We start from the raw sequence: 23,322 nt of genomic DNA on the forward strand, positions 1-23,322 counted from the left end.
AAAGCTTAATAATAGAATAGGCCTTACCTGATAATTTAGGCACTACGAATATAGTTCCATCGTCACCAATGCAGCTCACTATTGCCTCAAATGAACTGGTGGTAGGAATAGCTGGTGGTTTATAGCATCCAGTGGTTCTGCTTTCTGATTTTTTTTCCTTAGAATCAGGTACTTTGTGTTCATTGACTTTCTCAGCAATTTTGTTGTTAGTATCAAAGTTAATGTTAAAGCACTTAGTAACTACTGAATCTTCTTGCTCCAGGGGTATTTCCAGAGACTTCTCAGGTGATTGGCTGTTACTTGATTTACTAACTCTGTAACACCCAAAAAAGAATATATCTAAATGGGAGCAAAGATAAAATTGTATAGAAAACAGTATGAAAAAAATCATTCAAATATGTGTTAATATTTAACTAAAACATTTGTTCTAGTCCAGAATGTACTTGAGTCTGCCATGCTAGACAGTAGCAGGGAGAAAGGAAAAGAGGAAAATGGCTTGGTGGATCAAGATGGCAGCACACAACTTTTACATCATTCTCTGGAGTACAGGCCATGCTTCCCATGTCAGCTCTGGTATCTACCTCTCTAGAAGAAACTATAAACTATAAACAACCTGCTTCTTTATCTCTGACAATATGCTGGATAGTTTTCTATCATCTTGACACAAGCTAGAATCATCTGAGAGGATGGAAACTCAACTAAGAAAATGCCTCCATAATATTCAGCTGTAGAGCATTTTCTTAATTAGTTATTGAAGTGGGAAGGTCCAAACCATTGTGGTGGTGCTATCTCTGGGCAGGAGGTCCTGGGTTCTATAAATGGCTTACTGAGTAAGCCATGGAAAGCAAGTCAGTAAGTAGCACCCTAATGGTCTCTATCAGCTCCTGCTCCCAGGTCCCTGCCCTGCTTGAGTTCCTGTCCTGACTTCCATCATGATGGACAATGATGTGAAACAATATGAATAAACCATTTCTTCCCCAACTCGCTTTTTGGTTATAGTGTTTCATTGTAGCAACAGAAACCCTAACTAAAACAAGGTAGTACCAGGATTGTGGGATATTGCTGTGACAGACATGAACATGTTGTTTTAGGGAGGAATGTGAAAAGACTAACTTTTTGCTAGAAAAGTCACTGAGTCTTTAATACTTGGTGAGCCTTTCTATGGGAGCTTGGAAAATAAGCATGTTGAGGGTGATGCAGAAGACTGAGGCCTGGCTTGTGAAGCTTCAGAGGGAAGTTTAATGGCTCTTTTGGGGCCACTTATTAGTTTGAATTAAGATTCTGTGGTTCTGATTAACAAGATATTAAAACTACTAGTGAAATCTTTGCTTTGCTGGGATACTTGATACTGGTCTGCTAGATCTGAGAAATTATCAGTGATTAAAATGAGACCAGCAACCTTGAGGTGAAATCTGGGAAGTTTTTCCTAAAAGCTCAACAAAGCTGTGTTCCAGAGGTGGTCAAAGTTATACCTTATACCGGCAGCTGAACTTGGTAGTGTAAGAGTCACTCAGGTGGTACCGGTTTGGACGACATGAAGGGGTCATGGAGAGCAGCTGTGGCTTGGCACTAAGAGAGGCCATAGAAGTCATTGGTGATGATTCAGCCTCAGGGACAGTTGAAGGTTCAGGATCAAAGGGGTTATACAGAGAAGTTGAGGCTTGACACCAAGAAGGCAGCTCAGGAGAGGTTATTGGTGAAAGTGTGGCCCTACTGCAGCAGAAGACCACAGAAGTTTTGGAGATGCCAGTACCATGGGATGACTACCATGAAAAGCGGCAGTGATGGAACGGAGTCAGTTGGAGCCTAGAACACAAGCTGTGTGTGCTGCATCTAATCTTCTGCAATTAGATTTGGAAATGACTGTGAGATACCATGTGGCATCTGTGAACTGAACCCAGGTCCTCTTCAAGAGCAGCCTGTACTCTTAACTACTGAGCCATCTCTCCAGTCCAAGATTTAAACTCCCCTTTTCATTTGTTTTTAAATCAATCTTGGGCTGAAGAGACAGCTCAGCAATTAAGAGCACTGGCTGCTCTTGAAGAGGACCTGGGTTCAGTTCTCAGAACCCCATGGTGGCTCACAACTATCTGTAACTCCAATTCCAGAAGACTGGATACCCTCTTCTGGCCTCTGTGGGTGCCAGGCAAAACACTCATACACACAAAATGATAAAATAAAATTTAAAAACACCCCTAAAATATTGCTAAAAACATAAAGGAGTTAAAAATCATTAGCTTCCCTGACTCACACAAGAAACCAATAGGAAAAATTTAATACATATTTAATTATTAGTTGTTTTTTGTTTTTTTCCATGGTAACATTGACAAACTCTGGCTTAAATGACTGTTGAATCAAGATGACTACTTGGGAATGTGGTAGTAGGAGGAGGCCCTAAGAGAAAGAAAAACAGGAAATGGTCACAAGGGTTGGCCAGTATCCCGGTGAATGTGCAGACTGAGCTATCTTACTCCCCTTCCTCCCTCTCCCTTCTCATTCAAGCCATCATGACCTAATAGTTTAAGACCCCCAATCAGAATGTATGGAGCCATACACAAAAGACAAAGGAGCCAAAAGTGTATAGAAATCTCTTTCTCGTGATATTCAGGGCTTTATAATAAGCTTTTGGATATTAATCTGCTAGAACTTCTAGGAAAAGCAGCCTTGGCATCCTGTTTCTTGGACAAGGAGCCCTGCACAGGAAAATGACTAAGGTTTATTTACAACTGTTTGGATTTTGTGTCTGAGCATCATACAAAAGACTCATTCTATAAATATTGGTTTGCTCTTTTCTTAGAGGCTTTGATAATAATTTTTTCTCCTGAATATCTATTTTTCTGACACCTCAGTCTCATCCTCATCAGACCTAGGAATAAGCTCCAAGGAACCTGGGACATGAAACATACCATCACATACAAAGGCAGGTCATGTGGCTAACAAAAGAACTTATAAGCTGAGGTGCCAAAAGGAAGCTACATCTCTGTTGGAACTTCAACCAGCTGCACATGGTATTAAAACTTCAACCATGGAGTTTGGAGAGTTAGAATGTTACAGATTCAGAGAAAAAATTATTTTGGGGGGCTATTTTAAGCCTTTTAAGTAGTCAGGCTATTACCTTTCTCTGTTTGTGGTTTAATATACTTGTAAAAGAAATGCCACAAATTAAATTAAATTAAATTAAATAAATTAACTTTGGTGGGATAAGCTTTTAATCCTAGCACTCAGGAGGTACAGACAGGTTGATGTTTGTGAGTTCAAGGCTAACCTGACCTATATAGTTCCAGGCCAGCTACGGCTACATAGCAAGACTCTTATTATAAAGCCCTAGCACCGCCGCCCCCCTCCCATCACCAAAAATAGAAATGAATTTTGAGGTCATCTATAATAAATCCATTACCCACTAACGCCTTTTCCATATAACCTATCTTAAATATCATAAAACAAGTCTTTCAGAGTTCTATCATTAATTTTTCATTTACCTCATTCCTTAACAACAAATTCTATTTAAAATTAATTTTAAAACTCTTCACAGACATCTGGACCTATACTTGTGGTTATTCCTTAAATAGCTGTTTTATCTTCTATTTGGAGGCTACTCTCTATTTACCAACTGACTCAATTCATTCAGACAGTTCTTTCACACAGACTTGTATAGGTGATGCCCTCCTGATGAGTGAACCCAGACACTAGCCTCTGATCCTAAGACTAGTGCTTGAATCTCCTCCTCTACTTTTTTCCTTATAAAATCATTTCTGTTTTTTTTCATATCAGCAAAAGGCTAAAAATGTTCACAAAACAAATGTTCTTCTTTATCTCTTTCATGTTAGACGAACAACTGATGCTCACCTCAGGCCTGGCTTTGAGCTATGTCCAAGGCTCCCCATGTTCCATGGGGAAAGTTGTTAAAAGCAGAGACTCTCAGGGCTCTCTACCCCTCCCCCCCTTTCTCTACTCCCTCCCTTCTTCTACTTCTCCTACTACGATGTCCACAATGGCCATATCTGTTCTTTCACCACAACTAAAGCTCCTTAACAACAACCACTCAAACAGCAAAGATAAATCTACCCAAACCAGCTGGAACCAGTATGGCTGTGGGAGACAATTGACAACAGCTCTTCTCTTGGTTCCACAACATAATCTTCCAAAATTGTGGGTCTCCACCATCATGAATCTGATGCCATGTTCCATGTGGAGAATATCTATAAGAACAAGAAGGGGAATACACCCTCCTTTGGTTTCCTCCCACCTCTGCCTTTCTTCCATCTTATCCTATAAGTCATCCTTCTGGGATGGATACATTCATAAATCTAGCTATCAAGATCCCAATAACATTGCTCTCTCTTGAGAAGCACACACATCCTTGAAAACCAGTATGTTTGATAAGCCAGTTTTCAGTATGTAAGAGCTGACTGACATGAATAAAAATCAAGGAATCTATTTCTAAGGTGGATCTTTAGGAGTTAGACTATAAATCATCTTTAAGAGCAAATAAAATGCAGCTCAGGTTTAAAAATACCCACAGAAACAAGTAAGAAGCATCATCAGAAATCAATGTTGGTAAGTTATTTGAAAGTCTGTACCTTCTTTCTCTCAAAGCCAAACCTTTTTTAATCAAATATTTAGAAACATCAACACGTTCTCCTTTTTCATCTCTGCAGAAAATTTTCACAGGTAATGGCCACGTTGTGTTGTTTTCCTGAAATATGAGATAAAAGTGAACTCTTATAAGCAGTATTTTCCAAAATAGTTTCTCCTACATTTTCTATGCAAGAAAAAACCCAGATAACATTTTGATATCTAAATATAGAAGGGAAACAGCATGGAAGAGAGTCAGTACTGATACTGTAATCTTTTTAATTCGTTTCACTTCTCAGGTTTGTTTTGGGGATGAATTAGGAAGATCTTACCACCAGGGTGAAAGAGACCAAGAACAAGACACATTATAAAACTCTTACATGACACCAAAACCCACAACCAAGTAAACTGAAAAAAAAAAAGTTACCCCTTCTCGACTGAGGTAAGAGGAAGCATTAGCAGTTAGCATGCTTCTCTGTTCCCTTCAACTTTGCTGAGTTTTCAGTGTGTGCTTTACTTCCCTACAGCACATAAAAGCTACTAAAAAACATTATTTCACATGAGAAGTTATGAAAGTGAAGAAAGTGTACATTAAAAGGGTAACACAGAAAGTGAGTTACACAATATTTCCATTTTGGACAAACCTCAGGAATGGCATATATAGCTTGATCAGGCTAGCCCTTCTTGTCCTGGGAATACTTTTATTCCTTCTCATCATGTTAAAGCTTACCTTTAACAACATTAACATGTTAGCAGCCAAAGTACATGGCTTAAACCTGAAAATGGACCCCCAGACAAAGTTATTAAATTAACAGGCTGGCAAGCCAAGGACAGGTAAGATTCTACACAGAGCCTTACCAACCTAAGACAGAAATGCATTGCCTTTGATAATGCATATTCCATGATGGGTAAGGAAGGCATTCTTGTCAGAACGAACTAACACAGGCTCAGTCTTGTTAATGAAATGAAAAAGGGGGAGAGGTGGAGAGCCTTCGGGGCTGCTTGGCAAGAAGCTGACATGGGCCGAAGACAAGGAAATGGGCTGCTTGGCAGGAATATGACATTGGCCAAGGACAAGAAAGTAGGCTTCAAGCAGGAATCTGACATTAGACTAGAACAAAGAAGTAATTTCAGGTAGGAGTCTAAATCGTAGGCCAGAACAAAGAAGTTATTTCAGACAGGATTCTAAATATTAGACTAGAACAAGGAAGTAGGCTTCAGACATGAAAATGACCTTGGGCTAGGACAGGGAAGTAGGCTCAGATACTTTGGTCATCTTGATAAGCCCTTAGAAACAGTGATCATGGGAGTGTTCACATAATTGGGTTTAATGCCTTGCCTTTTCTTTGACTATTTGTGATTATTGTCTTGCTTGTTCCTTGACTATTTGCATCTATTGTATTGTTAGACCGTTAACCTAGAACTGACCTTAGTACATGCATGTAATCAAGATAGTATAAAAGCATAAAAAAAAAGGGGGTATAGGATAGGCGGTTCTAGGGATCAGAAATGGAGAAAGGAGATTAACATCTGTACTGTAAATAAATGAAATATCCAATAAAAAGAAAGTGAGTTACATAAGAAATTCAATGAAATAAAACTAACAGGAAAGTAGAACACTTTCTTATGAAGACATGCTTCCCAAATCCACATCTACAAACATGCACATTTTATCAGTTCCTTTTGACTTTACGAGAAACTTAGTTTTCTAAAGACTAGTAAGACAGTTTAGTTTATATGCTATATTTTAACATAAAAATTTTCAACTCAAGCATGTGATTTTAGAAATACTTTGCTTCAGCTATATGAATACTGTCGAACATCTGTATACTCATTTACTTATTCTAGCTTTTCTGAATGGGCAAGCTTGATGAACAGGTAAAGCTCTTTGCTGACAAACCTGTTGACCTGAGTTCAATACCCAGAACCCACAAAGGTAAAAGGACCAATACTGTAAGCTGTACTCTGACCTCTACACATGAGTCCTGGTTTGTGTTCCCATGTTTGGTTTGTGTCTCTTAAATGTGACACACACACACACACACACACACACACACACACACACACACCATTTACTTTTTTCTTTCTATCTATCTATCTATCTATCTATCTATCTATCTATCTATCCATCCATCCCTCCATCCTTAACTAAGACAGAGTCTTACTATGTAGTCCTGACTGCTCTGTAACTTGCTGTGTAAGTCAGGCTGTCTTCCAGCTCTGAGAGATTTCTCTACATTCTAACTGCTGGGATTAAAATAGTATACAACATGCCTTGCTAGGCTTTTAACCCCGATCTCCCTCCTACCTCCTGAGTTATGGAATTATTTCTGTATGCCACCATACCACAAAGTATCATATACAGGTATAATACCTTGACATAAGACAGACACAGTTTGGAAGTATATTCCAAATACTTTGCTGTTATTTTCTTAACAAGAAAATAAATTTAGAATAGATGAAAACTTCAATAAAATAATAAATACAAATCTGTTGTAACTGTTTTACCATGTATCTTAGTTACAGTTATTGCTGTGATGAAATACTATAACCAAAGCAGCTTGGGGAGGAAAAGGTTCTTTTGGCTTATGTTTTCATGTCACTGTTCATCATCAAAGAAGTCAGGACAGGAACTCAAGCAGGGTAGGAACATGGAGGCAGGAGCTGATGCAGAAGCCATGCAAAGGTGCTGTTTATTGGCTTGCTGAAATGGCTTGCTCAGCCCGTTTTCTTATTAAAAACCCAGGACCACCAGCACAGGGATGGCACCACCCATAATAGGCAGGGCTCTCTTCTATCAGTCACTAATTAAAAAGATGCCCTTTCCTCAATTGAGGTTCCCACCACCTTGCAGCTGACTCTAGCTTGTGTCAAGGTGACAAAAATAGCACTCCTGCTACCCACCTGTAAGATGATGGTTGCTATAGCTCCAGTGAGGTACAATGAAAGACAGTCACATGCTGTAGCTGTCCACTTGTCACTTCCACCAGTTGGCCTGAGGCAAAAATAATAACTATTTTATTACAATGAATACCGCAGAGTATTGAAATACAGAGAAATAATATAATAACTTACACAGCTTGGACCCTCTATAATTGACAACAAATGTGAACATGAACTTATGTTATTTTCACAGTTTTCTTTCCTATTTTCATAGCCTTTACCCCTTTTCTACTTGGGCCTTAGACAGACACATACACACATATATCTATATTACTATATATCTTTTATCTCTGTATTATCTGTCCTATAGCTACACTGAAGTTTGGCTGAATATAAAATCCATAGCTTCCACCGTCTTTAAATATTTATATATGTCATTTAATTTTTTTTCATTATAAAGCACTAGCGATGACTTAGACTCTTTTTTCTTTTGAAAACCAATTTTTCTGAGTTTCTCTCTCTCTCTCTCCCTCTCCCTCTCCCTCTCTCTCTCTTTTTTCCGAGACAGGGTTTCTCTGTGTAGTCCTGGCTGTCCTGATACTTATTCTGTAGACCAGGCTGGCCTTGAACTTAGAAATCCGCCTGCCTCTGCCTCCCAAGTGATGGGATTAAAGGCGTGTGCCACCACTGCCTGGCTGCCATATACTCTCTCTCTTTTTTCTTTTTTTTTTTTTTTTTTTTTTTTTGGTTTTTCGAGACAGGGTTTCTCTGTGTAGCCCTGGCTGTCCTGGAACTCACTCTGTAGACCAGGCTGGCCTTGAACTCAGAAATCCGCCTGCCTCTGACTCCCAAGTGCTGGGATTAAAGGCGTGCGCCACCACTGCCCAACGCCATATACTCTCAATTCACAGTTCTGAGCAAATTTTCATGTATGTTCATGAATTGCAGTTTTAGTATTTGTTTTGTTGCACTGCTATTGGCTTTTTATTTGCATGTCTGCTAAACTTACACTGATTCTTAGCCTTTTCTTTGGAATCCTTTGGATTTTTTTTTTTTCCAAAATTAAAATGATCTTTATCTCTTTTTTTGAAATTATACTGTGTATATGTGTGTGTACGCATACAAATAAAGAATACAAATGTGGAGGTCAGAGGAACACTTGGGGAGCTGGTTCTCTTCCCTGCATGTGGGTCCAGGAGACTAAACTCACTATGCAGAGTGGTCAAGTGTCTCTTTCCACTGAGCCATCTCAACAGTCAATGTGCTTTTGTGCTTTTCCAGGTTTAGTCCATATTTCTTATACCTTCTCATTTGGGAGTGGGGTTTGGGAACTGTCATCTCTTTTCAAACTCTGCATTTTTTGCTAATAATCTTACTCTGAACTAACCCCAACCTTCCTTATTCCTCCTCGTCATTTTCTTCCTCTTCTTCCTCCCCGTTTTCTTCCCCATCCCCCTCTTCCTCTTTTTGGATCCTCCTATGTAGCTTAGGTTGATTTTTAAGTTTATGATCTCTTGCTTCAGCCTCCTGAGTGCTAGAGTTACAGGTATGGCCATTATACCAAGTGGATTTTTCAGTTTTCAGATTTATTTTCTGTTGGTCTTTCATACCGTGTACTATTAATTTATACTTTTAGCTTTCTATTATAACTGGAAACTTATGAAATATATTTCCATCTTGCCTTTAGTTTTCCTCAAAGTTTTTTATTCTTTAACAGTTTAAAATCCATTTAGCCTCTGTTTCTTTAATGCTACTAAATTTATAGGATCAAACATTTATTTCCTCTTCTTAAGATCCTTAATGAAGCCACATATGGTAGTACACACCATGTGGATCTCTGTGAGTTTGAGGCCAGCCTGGTCTACATAGCAAGTTCTAGGACAACATCAAAGGACCTTATCTCAACAATGTCCCCCTAGCCCCCAAAAAACACTTAATAAAATTTTACAAAAGTTTCAGAATGTATTAATTAAAACTGACAAGACTTTATTGTGAGAATGTACATTTTCTGTATCCATTCTTCTGTTGAGGGACATCTGGGTTGCTTCCAGCTTCTGGCTATTATAAATAAGGCTGCTATGAATATAGTGGAACATGTGTTCTTGTTATATGTTGTAACAATTTTTGGGTATGTGCCCAGTAATGGTATAGCTGGGTCTTCAGGTAGAACTATTTCCAATTTTCTTAGGAACCGCCAGATTGATTTCCAAAGTGGTTTTACCAGCTTGCAGTCCCACCAGCAATGGAGGAGTGTTCCTCTTTCTCTGCATCCTCACCAGCATCTGCTGTCACCTGTATTTTTGATCTTAGCCATTCTGATTGAGGTAAAATCTCAGGGTTGTTTTGATTTGCATTTCCCTGATGATTAAGGATGTTGAACATTTCTTTAAGTGCTTCTTAGTCATTCGAGATTCCTCAGTTGAGAATTCTCTGTTTAGCTCTGTACTCCACTTTTTAATAGGTTTATTTGGTTCTCTGGAGTCTAAAAACAATGACTTCATGAAATTCACAGGCAAATGAATGGAACTCAAAAATATCATCCTGAGTAAAGTAATGCAGTCACAAAAGAACACACATGAAAGGGGACAAGAAATGTAGCAGAACCTGAAGGAAGGGCCATCCAGGGACTGCTCCACCTGGGGATCCATCCTGTCTGCAGACACTAAACCCTATACTGTTGCCTGGTCAAGAGGCACTTGTTGACAGGAACCTGGTGTGGCTGCTCCTCAGGAGGTCCGGCCAGCAACTGACCAATCCAGATGTGGTTGCTTGGAGTCAACCATCAGACTGACCTCAGGGACCCTGGTGGGGAGGCTGGTGCAAGGACTGGAGGAGCTGAGAGGGACTGCAACCCCACAGGAAGAACAACATTGCCTGGCCGGACCACCCAGTGCTCCCAGGGACTAGACCACTAACCAAGGAGTGTACAGGGAGAGATCCATGGCTCTGGAGACATATGTGAGCCTTGCCTGACAGCAGTGGGAGGGGAGGCCCTTGGTCCTGCGGAGGTTTGCTGCCCCAGGGATGGGAGATGCTGGAGCAGGTGGGAGAGGGTAGGTGGGGAGGGGAGCACCCTCATGGATGTGGGGGGCAGAGAGGGTGGATGTAGGATGGGGGGGTTGTTGAGGGGTAACTGGGAAGGAGGGTATTATTTGAGATGTAAATGAACTGAATGATTAGTAATAATAATAAAAACTGACAAGAAACCATGCTAAAATACTTTAAATGATAATATACAATGAGAAAATTAATTTACTTAGCCAAAAATTACCTTATATCAACAAGTGAACATTCCAAAGATAATCTTCCCATTGTCTTTAGATTTTCTTGCAGTTCTCTTAAGCAGTAAATATTCACTACTAGTTCAACACCGACATCATACAGCAAGACCTATGAGAGCAGTAAATCCAAGTTTAGGGAAAAGGTCAACAATTTTTTTTTTTCAAATTGAAAAACATAGTAAGAATTGAACTAATTACAGAACAAATGAAAAATGTACTTTCATGATTACATTTTAACTCTGCATTTACCTCTACCAATGTGTCTGTAACCACTTTGATAATCTGGCCTCTTCGCCATTGATTTTTAGCTGGGACCTTAACAGCACAGTGCATATCACATTCCCACTGAACAGGCTTCCATTCTGAGTGCTCATAAGCAGCTACCATCTTCTCTTCTAAACTATAGAGACAAAAGCATTTTAATATAAAATAACTTCTTATATAATTCTCTAACAGATTATTTTCTATTAAAACCTTTTGGTCATTTCACTCTGGAAAATCTGAATGCAATGTTCTTTAAATATATAAAGCATTTCCAAACCTTTGAACTAGTTCTTCTGTTTGAGATAAAGGTTCTAATAGATACAACCCTGATGCTTTACTGTCTCCTTCAGGACACATGTGACAGTTTAGGATATGAGCTTTTGCATAGGTATATGCAATTTTGTACAGCTCAGTTCTATCTGTCTGTCTGTCTGTCTGTCTATCTATCTATCTATCTATCTATCTATCTACCTACCTTCCTGTCTGTCAACCTATATACCTAACTGTCTGCCTTACCTTGCCTTATTTATCCATCCATCCATCCATCCATCCATCCGTCCATCCATCCATCCATCCATCCTTTGAGACAGGAGCTCTCTATGTAGCTATGATTGACCTGGAACTCACTATGTAGAACATGCTGACTCTGACGCCATAGAGATCTGCCTGTCTCTGCCTCCTGAGTGCCCAGCTCAGGACACATCTGAAAAGCCATCATCTCTGTGAGGTCATCTTAAGACCATTCTCCTCAACTGCTTTACTTTTGATTATTATTCTTTTATCATAACTCTCACATTAAGTTTTACTTATTCATCATCTCTCTTTAATATAAGCCCTATGTCAGCCAAGAATTACCTACAAATTACTGCAATCCTCATCACTAAATACAGGCTGACTGCTTTTTAAAAAGAGTTTAGAGACAATTTATCTAAAATAATCTCTTGGCTTTCAAAACTAAACCCTGTGGAATCTAGCTATTTGAAGCAATGAATACAAAAAATAAATAAAACCACAAGGCAACTGCTTTCATTATATATTATACCTATTAAGTAAGTTTTCTGTTAATAACCATTGAACATAAATCTTCTCAGGAGATATTACATTACATATGTTCACAGGCAGCTCCTTGTTATACAATGACTGGAAATTCTCATTGGGTAGAGATTTTACAGATAGAGGACTTAAGTTGTTTATTTCACTTGAAATAATTTCTTCGGGAGAAGGATCCCATACTTCAAGATGTTTTTTAGAATTATCTTTGAGGGTATACCTGAAAAATAACAGAAGTTGGCAAAAAGAATAGTCAGTAAAATATTAATACTGGCTTATTTTTAGAGATGAATGCATTTCACCTATGATTTTCTGATCCCTAACTTTGATATCAACAGCAATTACTAAAGTTGATTTTTTTCTTTTAAAAGGCTACTTAGTCAACACCAAAGCAAGCACACACTCAAAAAAGCTAAACCCAAACTTTCTACTTTAAAAATAGATAAGTGTACTAACCTTACTTATAACTTCAACTCTTCCCATGGATACTCTGTACTCACAAAGACAACTCAGAGTTTACCAACCTTTGGCTAGAGAGTATCAATCACTAAAATTTATCAGTTGGTCAACAGGAAAGTAATGACCATTAGAATGCATTAAGCAAAACAACTTAAATATTTTATATCTAACCTCAGACAACTAAATAAAAAAACCTTTCACAATAAGCTGAGATCTAGTTCAAAGATCACTGACAGGTTTTTTTGTTGGTTGTTTTGCTTGTTTGTTTTTTTCCTAAATCTAATGGATAGTTTTCACCGGAACTCAATACAACTACTCTTTGAAGTATTATCTGCTTCTAGTTTTACTTGCCTCAGGCTCATGATCTCATCCCTACCCCATACAGGATAACCCACAGGGTTTCATCTTCACTGAGAGACTTCATCTTTTCTTGTTTCTCACTTATATGTTATTAATCCCATTTATGTCACCCATCCCGTCTCTTTTGAGTACCAAAGTTATGCATTTATTTTTTTATATATTTGCTAGTATCATACTGTTTTGATTACTGTAGCTTTGTAGTAAGATTTGAAATCAGGATGTACATGCCCATTAGATCCTTCGGGACTGTTCTAGTACCAATTTTCATATGAATTTTAGATGGGATTTTTCTATTTCTGCAAAAAAAATGTGTCATTAGGATTTGGATAGAGATCATTAATTTCTTGCTCACTTGGGTCTGAGATGAGGCAGATCATTAATCTCTTGCTCACTTGCTCACTGACTGCATCAGGTGTTCTAATCCATAAACATGGGATGAATTTCCTTTTATTTATGTCTTAATATCATTCAGAAAAGTTTTCTGATTTGTACTGTATACGTTTTTTTCCTCTTTGGTTAATTATGTGTCTGGATGTTTTGCCTGTCAATGTCTGTGAACCATGTGCATAATGTGCCTGCAAGGGCCAAAACAGAGTGATGGATCCCTTGGAACTGGAGCTGCAGATTTTGAGTACCATCTAGGTGCTGAGAATTAACCTAGGGTCCTCTGGAAGAGCTGCCAGTGCTCTCTGCTGCTGAGCCATGACTTGAGTCCCATTTTGGTTAATTCTTAAAGTATGTTACTCTTGGTGCTACAGTAAATGGAACTGCATTTATCCCTTTCTTTGTAAAATGTTCATTATTGAATAAATGGAGCTGATTTTTTGTTGCTGTTAGACTTTTTATCACTGTGGTGGATAGTTCGAAGAAACAGCTAAGGAGGAAAGATTTGTTTCTGGAGGTTTTAGTCAAAGGCTGATGAGACCCAATGTTTGGGTCTGAGATGAGGCAGAATACCATGATGGAAGGAATGTGTGGTGGAGGCTGCTTACCTCAAGATGTCTGGCTAGGAAAGAGTGAGACAGAGAAGACCCTGGGCCAAAATGCAGCCCCCACAGTTATATCCTGTGACCTCCATTCTCCAGTTAGTCCCCAAAAGTTTACATCCTTTCCCAATAACACCATTAAATATGAATCTATCAGTGGATCAATTCATTGATTGTGTTAAAGCTCCCATAGTCAAACAACTCTGAATTATTGCACCAACTGTTGAGAATTGTGCCTTCAACACATGAGCCTTTGAAGGGCAACTCAGTTTGGAGCCATAACATGTTTGCCTCATATCCTACTGAGTTTAACTTTATTAATTATAATAGTTTGTAAACCTTTTAAATGTTTTACATGTAAGATCAAATTACCTATGAACAATAATAGTTTTATACACTTCTTGTCCATGTTGGATGCTTGTCTTGTTCTTGTTTAAGTGCTTTGTTATGACTCCAGTATTCTCCTGTACAGAAATGCTGAAATTGACTTAGTTTTTTTATTCCTGATCTTAGAAAGATTTTTGTTTTCTTTTTTACTGCAGTTTATGATAATTTCCTTGTATCTCTAGACTTTATCTATACTCACTATAGATAATCACTTGTAATTAAGATTTACATCTAGTTTGTATGTGGTGTGTGCATGTAGGCCAAGGTCACAGCACAACTTGATGTTATATGACTACATGTTTCTCAAAATTCACTTAATTATCTATGTATCTTCATATAGGGCTTATGAATTTCAAGAATGCTGCTCTGCTGAGCACTGATGAGGTAGATACTGCAGATAAAATTACCCATGGCCTGAGGTCAGTATTTCTATTTTGGCCAAGCTTCAAAAATGGCATATATAGCTTGATCATGCTAGCCCTTTCTGTACTGGGAATACTTTTATTCCTGCCCAATCATGTTAAAGCTTGTCTTTAACAACATCAACATGTTGGCAGCCAAAGTACATGGCTTGAACCTGAAAATGGACCCTCAGACAAAGTTATTAAATTAACAGGCTGGCAAGCCAAGGACAGGTAAGATTCTACACAGAGCCTTACCAACCTAAGACAGAAATGCATTGCCTTTGATAATGCATATTCCATGAGGGGTAAGGAAGGCATTCTTGTCAGAATGACCTAAGATAGGCTCAGTCTTGTTAATGAAATAAAAAAGGGGGAGAGGTGGAGAGCCTTTGGGGCTGCTTGGCAAGAAGCTGACATGGGCCAAGGACAAGGAAATGGGCTGCTTGGTAGGAATATGACATTAGCCAAGGACAAGGATAGGCATTTGGAAGAACAGATTCATGCTCTTTAGTCTATTCAAATTATTGAAAGGAGGTTCAGAGCTTAAGAGTAAGGAGCCATCTCAAGTGTCACACCAAATACCATTAGATTCAAGTTAGTTCTAAAATTTACAGTGGTAGTCATTATAATTAGTAAAATGTTTAAAGATACTTGCAGTGTATTTGGCCTAACACCTCTCTGGATGTTTTAACTTTTGCATAGTGCTCATTGTGTTACAGCTTGTCTGACATGAGTCAAGAACAAGAAAATGGGCTGCTTGGCAGGAGTATGACATTGGTCAAGGACAAGGATGTGGGCTTCAGGCAGGAATTGGACATTAGGCTAGAACAAAGAAGTAATTTTAGGCAGGAATCTAAATCTTAGGTTAGAACAAAGAAGTAATTTCAGGCAGGAATCTACATATTAGGCTAGAACAAAGAAATCATTTCAGACATGATTCTAAATTTTAGGCTGGAACAAGAAAGTAGGCTTCAGACATGAAAATGACCTTGGGCTAGGACAGGGAAGTAAGCTCAGATACTTTGGTCATCCTGATAAGTCCTTAGAAACAGTTATCATGGGAGTGTTCACATAATTGGGTTTAATGCCTTGCTTTTTCTTTGACTATTTGTGTTTATTGTCTTGCTTGTTCCTTGACTATTTGCATTTATTATATTGTTAGACCCTTAACCTAGAACTGACCTTAGTACATGCATGTAATTAAAATGGTATAAAAGCATAAAGGAGGAGGGGGGATGGGATAGGGGGTTCTAGGGAGGGGAAATGGGGAAAAGATGTATTTATAATACATCTGTATTGTAAATAAATAAAATATCCAATTTAAAAAAAAGAAATCCTATCTTCGGGGCTAAAGAGATAGCTTAGCTGGTAAAGTGTTTATTATGCAAGCATGAGGACCTCATTTTGATTCCCAGCATCTAAACAACAACAACATGCACTACCCTCCACCCCCAAAACCAAAAACCAGACCTGGTAGCACATTGTATGCTCTGTGAGAACAGAGACCAAAGGATCCTTGTGTCTCAGTGGCCAGCTAGCATATTATATTAGGCTCAAGTAGAAAGATAATGTTTCATAAAAAAATTACATGGTTCCAAAGGAATGACACCTGTATTTGATCTCTGGCTTCTATACATATGCATGTATGTCTATTTGCACACATGTTCATGTACACAAGTGTGTTATGTATTCATTCCCATTCCACCCCCACCCCCAGTGCTCGGATTAAAGGCTTGTGATACTACCTCTGGGCAAGAAACCCTTATCTTGATTTTCAGGGTCCTAACTAAGAATGAAAAGGATACTTTACTCCTCATTAAACTAATGACTCCAACTATCCACCCTTACCATCTTTTCTCTGATGCAAGACTAGGGAATTTTTTTATTCTTCTTATGATTAAAACATTACCCACGAACTAAAGTTATGCTCTACCAACTACTTACCCTGCTTCATAAGATGCTAGGCCTTCTTTCACGAGCTGGTCATTAATACTAACAGCATTTGTTCCAGGAGCTCGGGAATCAAAAAGCTCAACCAAGAGCACATTATTCTCCAGAATCTCTGTAAGACCATTAAGAATAGTTTTGGAAAAGAAAGACACATGCTGCAAATTGTACATATCAGCAAATTTGTTCTTTAAAAATTGAAAACAACTTATGACTTTTCCATATGTAAAATTTCTGGCTGAATGATGTTAGTTTCCCTAGGAGTTAGAGCAGGGTTCTGAAGCCACAGTGATTGCCAATAGTTACCCAAGTGGATGGCATAAAGAGTACTATATATTTCATTTTAGGTTATCATGTGCTATTCTTTCTATAATGAACCAAAAGCAGTTTAAAGTTTTGGATTTATAAAATATAAATAAATATATTTTCAAAAGATGTATTGTATTTTTATATATTGTTTATGGAAAATAAAAGAACAAAAGTGAGTGAAAATTAACTTAGGCCAGTGATTTATAGCTTTTTAAAGGCTAATAAAGAGTTAAAAACAAACAAAAATCTAGAACCCTCAAATAACTAGTATTTTTCCTGTTACTTTTGTTTATTTAGGACAAACTATCTAATTTTTCTTTGAGAAAACTGCTTTTTTGTATCTACTTTTTATATAGCAAAGTAGGAGTTAATTAAGGGTAAAATTATTTCATAATAGTAGTATACAGCAAGGAACTTGCTTAACAAGTATCTGAACAAATAAAAACATTTCTTTAGGAAAGGCCATCTCTTAACTTCTGAGCCACCTCTACAGCCTGTAAAAAACACCACCCCAAATATATACTGAATCAGTATGATTATACCTTTTGCAAAATTAACAGCAGTTGATAGCTGCCAATTGGAATGATAATTCTAAATAGATAACCAGTTGCCAGCAGTAACATATTATATAGTTTTAGAATACATATTAGAAAACTTTTTCAAGAATTAAAATACCAGTTTTGGTTACTGTTCAATGTCTCATGTAAATTATCTATGAACAGATGGCTAAGCATTGGTGAGCCTTGATACCCTGACCCCTCTACTTAATTTAATGTTCTTTAAATGCTGTGGGGCTAACATTCCATAGTTACTCTTTATTGCCATCCTGGATTTCTTCCATGTTTCTTTATGAGCTAGGAATCTACACTAATGGAAAGCTACCATTCTCATCAGTGCTCATTCTAAAGTCCCAATTTAATCAGTTCACAAGTAAATGGGAATGGAGTGGGGTGTGGTGTGGTGGGGTGTGCAGGACCCTTTTGCATTCCTTAAGTCAAATTATCCTAGTTAACAACTATGGTGGATATCACTGGTATTAACAAATGATTAACTGAGAAAGAAAGGGCAATCAAAAAAGAAATCCAAGGGTCTGCAAGATGGCTAGAGGGCAGGGTGGGGGAGGACAAGTTGCCTATTGCTTAGCCTGATGACCTGAGTTTGATTCTTGGGACTCTCATGGTGAAAGAAAAAATCTGATTCTTGTAAGTTTTCCTCTATTTCCATGCATGTGTCTTATCCCTCTCCTAATAAACACATGTAATAAAGATAAACAAATGCCTTGTATTTTCCATGGAATAGTACTGAAGAAAGCTGCTGAAACTCAAAGTTTTCTATACAAAGGTTGAGCAGCAGCTATCCAGATTAAAGTTGTTTCAAACTCAGAGGAATTTGCTCAAGGACTAGGAGAACCTTGTTGTTCATCTCAGAGAAGCCAGATGTTAAAATTCTACAGTCCAAGGATACAATTTCTGTAATTATATTATTCTTCAACTGAATTAATATTTTGAAAAATTTATTGTATCAACAAAGTTACCATAGACATTGTATCATTTTTAAGCTATTCAACCATCAGCTCTATTCTTCACTATAAACAGAAGAATTCTTTTATGCTAGTTGAGTTCATCTAATAATAATGTGACAGGGTTGAAAAGCAGCTAGAAACCTTCTCTAAATAAATATGGCCTACGTATCTTGTATACTAGGACTGAACCCATCTCTTGCAGGTGTTATTTGGAAAAGATAAAATTTGCATACAAATGTACGTGTGTGTGTGTGTGTGTGTGTTTCTATTCAAGATTCCCATTGCCATATTGACAACCTTTAGGGCCAGATATGTTTGGAGATTCAGAATTCTTCAAGTTGAGGAATGTACATACACTGGATACAATGAATACCTATAACTGAGTGTGGGGCAAGCAATTCACACACATTACTATCTTTTTTTTTTTTGGAATAAAGACAACTACTGTTTTCTGTTTATTGTGTTTTGATACATCCACACAAGGCCGAATCCATGTCTTTCTGAATCTGTCAACACACCCACTGATATATTTGAATAATTTACATTTTCATGCCCAAGTCAAATATAATACTATTCTAAATATCCCATCATTCTTAAAATCAGACAAGCTAAATGTTTAAAGGGACTATTAACATCTGAACTACATCAAGTTACAACCTTCTCCAGACCTCATGTTTCCTATGTCAACATCTTTAGAGAGATACAAGGGATGTATTGTCTACCTCCTTTCAAAAGCAAGTGCTAACAGCTCATCAGCCGGTATGTTTAATCAACACTTAGAAAGATTTTGACTTTTTAACTTCTCCATTGCTTTATCTTAAGAGGATAAACAGTCATAGGATGCCAAAAGTTCTCTTAAAGGCCATCCTAAAAACAACTACTGTGATGATTTAGATTCATAGCAACCAGCTAGCTTGTCTGCCTGTCTTCCAACCAACAGAATGGTAGTTGCTAAGGTGGCTTAGTTCCCCTAGCCTTTGCTCACCTACTGTAAAGAAGCTGTATTTTTCTCTCTCTCCTAATTTCTGCTTCAGCCTATTCAGAATGTGCAGCCTCTTACACAATTCAGAAGGAAGACTCAGTCCTTTGCCCTGCTCCTCTCCTTCTACTCTAAAAAGGATAAATAAATAGAACTAAGGGAAGATTAGCCACGTTAACAAATAAGCCTTTACAATTTAGGGGTTTATCTTAAGCACAATAGAAATTTCTTTGGCATTTGTGTATCAGCCCGATGCAGGTATATATATCATCCTGGCTGGAAGTTTTTGTCAGTATGTTAATTTAGGAGCTCACTTAGAAGGGCTCCACCATTTGTTAAGAGTCTTGCAGACCTCAAAGCCAATAAGCTATGAAAAAAGAAAGGCCTGGTAAAGGAGGTGCTACAACACATTCCTATCTTGAAGCAGAGTGTGTGCTTACTGTAAAGGAGATAAAGGCTTTCCAATAAGGCTTTCAGAAAAAAAGACTTCCATCCTAACAATTCAAATCAGACTCAGGCAATCAACCTTTGATTTTCAGAACGTGTGTTAGAAAACTGGGTTAGTGGTCAACCAGGGTTGTAGACCTGAGCACTTCCAAAACTGTTATAACTTTTCTCAAAATATGGAGAGAATCTACAACTGAACTCACTTGGGACAAATGAGGAAAGAAAAACAAGCAAGCAAGCAAGCAAGCAAGCAAGCAAGCAAGCAAGCAAGCAAGCAAGCAAACAAACAAACAAAAGCTATTTACCAACCATGTTCTGTCTCCCTTTCACTTGCCTAAGACTAAACCTTAGACTACGCAAATGCAGACAAGCTAATTTCTGGCTTTAGGTTTGCAAGGGGCCACAGTGAAGGTGACTTGATGGTTTCATTGTTTTAAGTGGGGCCTGGCTATGTTGTTGAGACTGGCCTCAAGTTCCTGGGCCCCAGTGATGTTCAGCCTCCCAAGTACCAGAGACTATAGGTGCAAACCATTATATCTGATGTAAGGTCTTTAATGGTATGTTTTTTGTCTGGTGTGCTTTGTCTGTAAGGCTTATAGGAGATAAAAATCACCCAATCCTAATTTTCAATGTTATTTCTGATTGTTACTACTCAAGGTGCACTGAATTTGCTCTAAGATATTATCATTGTTATATAGTGTTAATCTTATTTAGATAACAACAACAATAATAAAAAAAATAAAAATATCTTACTAATAACAGAACATGTCACAAATTTATCTTGAGTCTTTTCTTCAAATTTTTCTTTAGCCTTTTTGGACCACTGTGATCTTTTATTTGGTTCAATATAAGCCAGTTTACACTTGATGGCCTGTATCAAAGAAAATTCCATCATTAAGAATATAAACTTAATTTCTAATCATTTTAAAGTTTTATGTAATTGTAGAGAGCCAATGTTTACATAGCTTGGTTAGTACTGCACTGGAAAAGCAAGCTTCAGGTTCTAACTAGGTTAGAACTTCAGAGCTTTAAAGAAAGACAGTCCCCAAACAAATCAAGTAAAACCCTCAAAAATCAATAAACTCTCTAATTCAAACTAAATTTTAGGAGTCATCAAATGCACGAAGTACCCATAAAATAACTTTATAGACAAAAGTAACTGGAATTAGCAATTTGATTGAAATTATGGCAATTCATATAGAAGAATAATAAGCATTCATTTAAAAGTCATTTTATGATATATTTTAAAGGCAGACACACAGACATACAGGACAACTTACATTCATTCTAGAACTGGTAAGAAAGTGAAAGATAGCCAAACCTGGTAGCTCACAGCTTTAATTCTAGAACCTGGGAAGCAGAAGTAGGTGAATCTCTTATGAGTTTGAAGCCATCCTGATCTATATGGCAAGTCCCAGGCCAGCCAGTGCTATAGAGTATGGCAGTAAAGGTCTGTCTCAAAACAAAGCAAAATAGTGTGAATGATATATTCTACAAGAACATAAATTAAAAAACACTGAATATTTTTGTTTTGGTTTTTGAGACAGGGTCCTCCATGTAACTCGGCTGATACAAAACTTGGTCTATAGACCAGGCTGGTCTTGAACTCAGATCTGTCTGCCTTTGCCTCCTGGATGCTGAGGTATGTGTTACCATGCCTGATTAAAACTTTTAATATATTGTAAAATATTTATTTGTTCAATCCATGTAAGTATTTATCTGCATGATTGTGTATCACATGCACTCCTGAACTCCTGGTGCCCACAAAGACTATGGAGAGCACCAGATGCTCTGCAACTGAGAGTTACAAATGGCTGTGAGCTACCATGTGGGTGCTAGCAATCAAACCTGGGTCTTTGAAAGAGCAGCCAGTGCTCTTAATAATGGAGTCATCTCTCCAGCCCCATTGAATATGTCTGCTCATCTGCATTTTCTAGTTTTGTTTTATGATTGGCAAGATAGCTCCACAGGTAAAAGTAAATGCTTCCAAATCAGAAAACCTGAGTCCCATGCCTGGGGCTCACATGATGGAAGGAGAAAACCAATTTCCACAAGTTGTCTCTTTGACTACATGAATACATGTAGTCATGAATACATGTGACATGTCTGTGTATGTGCACACACACATGCAAATTAAAATAAGATATAATGTATTTTTAAAGAGACTTAAAGTGACAAAGATCCTTTAAAAAAGACAATAGTAAAAATTTAAATAACAAGAGAAGGTAAGTTAGAAATAAGCCTCCTTCCTATCCCTACTCCACTGTGATTATTATGGTTAAGTATTTTACATATTCTTCCATGTTTCTCTTTCTATTGTAGACCTTTGGTTATCTACACAGAAATTAAACAATAGAAGTACTTCTGGGATGAGCTTTACAACTCAATATGTCAAAAACTGAAACTCTTAGCATATGACATGAGCTCATAATGATGAAAGAAAAGCTCCATACAAGTAAGACTAAAATACACATTTATTAAATGTTTATATTTATTTAGCAAAATATATCTTTTATTATTACTACTACAGACCTTGGGACTGAACTCAGGGTCTTGGTACATGCTAGGCAAGTTCTCTACCTTCTAGGCCCATACAGTGTTTCCCATACAGTGTTTCTTAAAGAGTATCTTATCTATAAAGTAGCACACTTTGTCTATAGTCCTTGTATCAGGCACTGCTTATAGACAAAAATAGTCATTAATATGACATTTCTTTTTTGTTTGTTTGTTTTTTTCGAGACAGAGTTTCTCTGTGTAGCCCTGGCTGTCCTGGAACTCACTCTGTAGACCAGGCTGGCCTCGAACTCAGAAATCCACCTGCCTCTGCCTCCCAGGTGCTGAGATTAAAGGCGTGCGCCACCACTGCCCGGCTAATATGACATTTCTATGTAGAAAACTTCTATTTCATATTGGGTTAAGTTGTAGTTTTTGTAACAGGTGAATTACCTTCTCTGGAGGTTCCAAAAACTCATCCTTTATTTTCCGCATATCTTTAAGTGTTATTTTTGCAGTATTACCGAAGTCCACATATTTGACTTCTACTTCCCGATGTCCAGGCAATCCTTAAAAAGTTATGAAATCAATAATCACAAAGTTTATAGGCTTCTCTGTTAGTCTGGTTTTCCTTTGGGAAGTTCAATTATGCAGAAATGTGAATAAGAATAAACTGACTTTTATGAAATCACCCCAAATGGATGGTCGAGACTTTCTATTTCGGTTAGTAAACATTCCTGATCGCTGAGATGGTGCTGCTGTAATAGGTGTAAGGCAAGAATGTGGGGATCTCCCGTTTCTTATGTGCATCCCTAAGCTAGAATTCTCAATTGTTCCAGTACCATTATTTTTATTCTTCTTCGTGACTCTGATTGAGATGCAGCTTTAAACTATAGAAAGCTAGAGTATGAAACCTGACCAACAGCATTTTTCTTTATTCAAATTATCAATCACAAATGAGAACAGAGCCAGTAGG

At 37.7% G+C, this 23,322-nt stretch overlaps 1 protein-coding gene across 1 annotated transcript in view; it reads right to left on the reverse strand.

Moving 5' to 3' along the window:
- The window catches only part of Rnf17 (ring finger protein 17), a 123,627-nt gene that overhangs the window by 35,908 nt on the left and 64,397 nt on the right, over positions 1-23,322 (reverse strand). The window contains exons 18-26 of the mRNA XM_034498835.2: positions 22,800-22,915; positions 20,607-20,724; positions 16,594-16,711; positions 12,046-12,273; positions 10,989-11,139; positions 10,730-10,848; positions 7,480-7,570; positions 4,581-4,696; positions 28-314 (exon numbers count right to left, since the gene is read on the reverse strand). Of these exons, the coding sequence (XP_034354726.1) occupies positions 28-314; positions 4,581-4,696; positions 7,480-7,570; positions 10,730-10,848; positions 10,989-11,139; positions 12,046-12,273; positions 16,594-16,711; positions 20,607-20,724; positions 22,800-22,915 (1,344 nt within the window). The remainder of the gene's footprint in view (positions 1-27; positions 315-4,580; positions 4,697-7,479; positions 7,571-10,729; positions 10,849-10,988; positions 11,140-12,045; positions 12,274-16,593; positions 16,712-20,606; positions 20,725-22,799; positions 22,916-23,322) is intronic.

The sequence above is a fragment of the Arvicanthis niloticus genome, chromosome 3 (genome assembly GCF_011762505.2).
Source record: "Arvicanthis niloticus isolate mArvNil1 chromosome 3, mArvNil1.pat.X, whole genome shotgun sequence".
NCBI lineage: Eukaryota > Metazoa > Chordata > Mammalia > Rodentia > Muridae > Arvicanthis > Arvicanthis niloticus.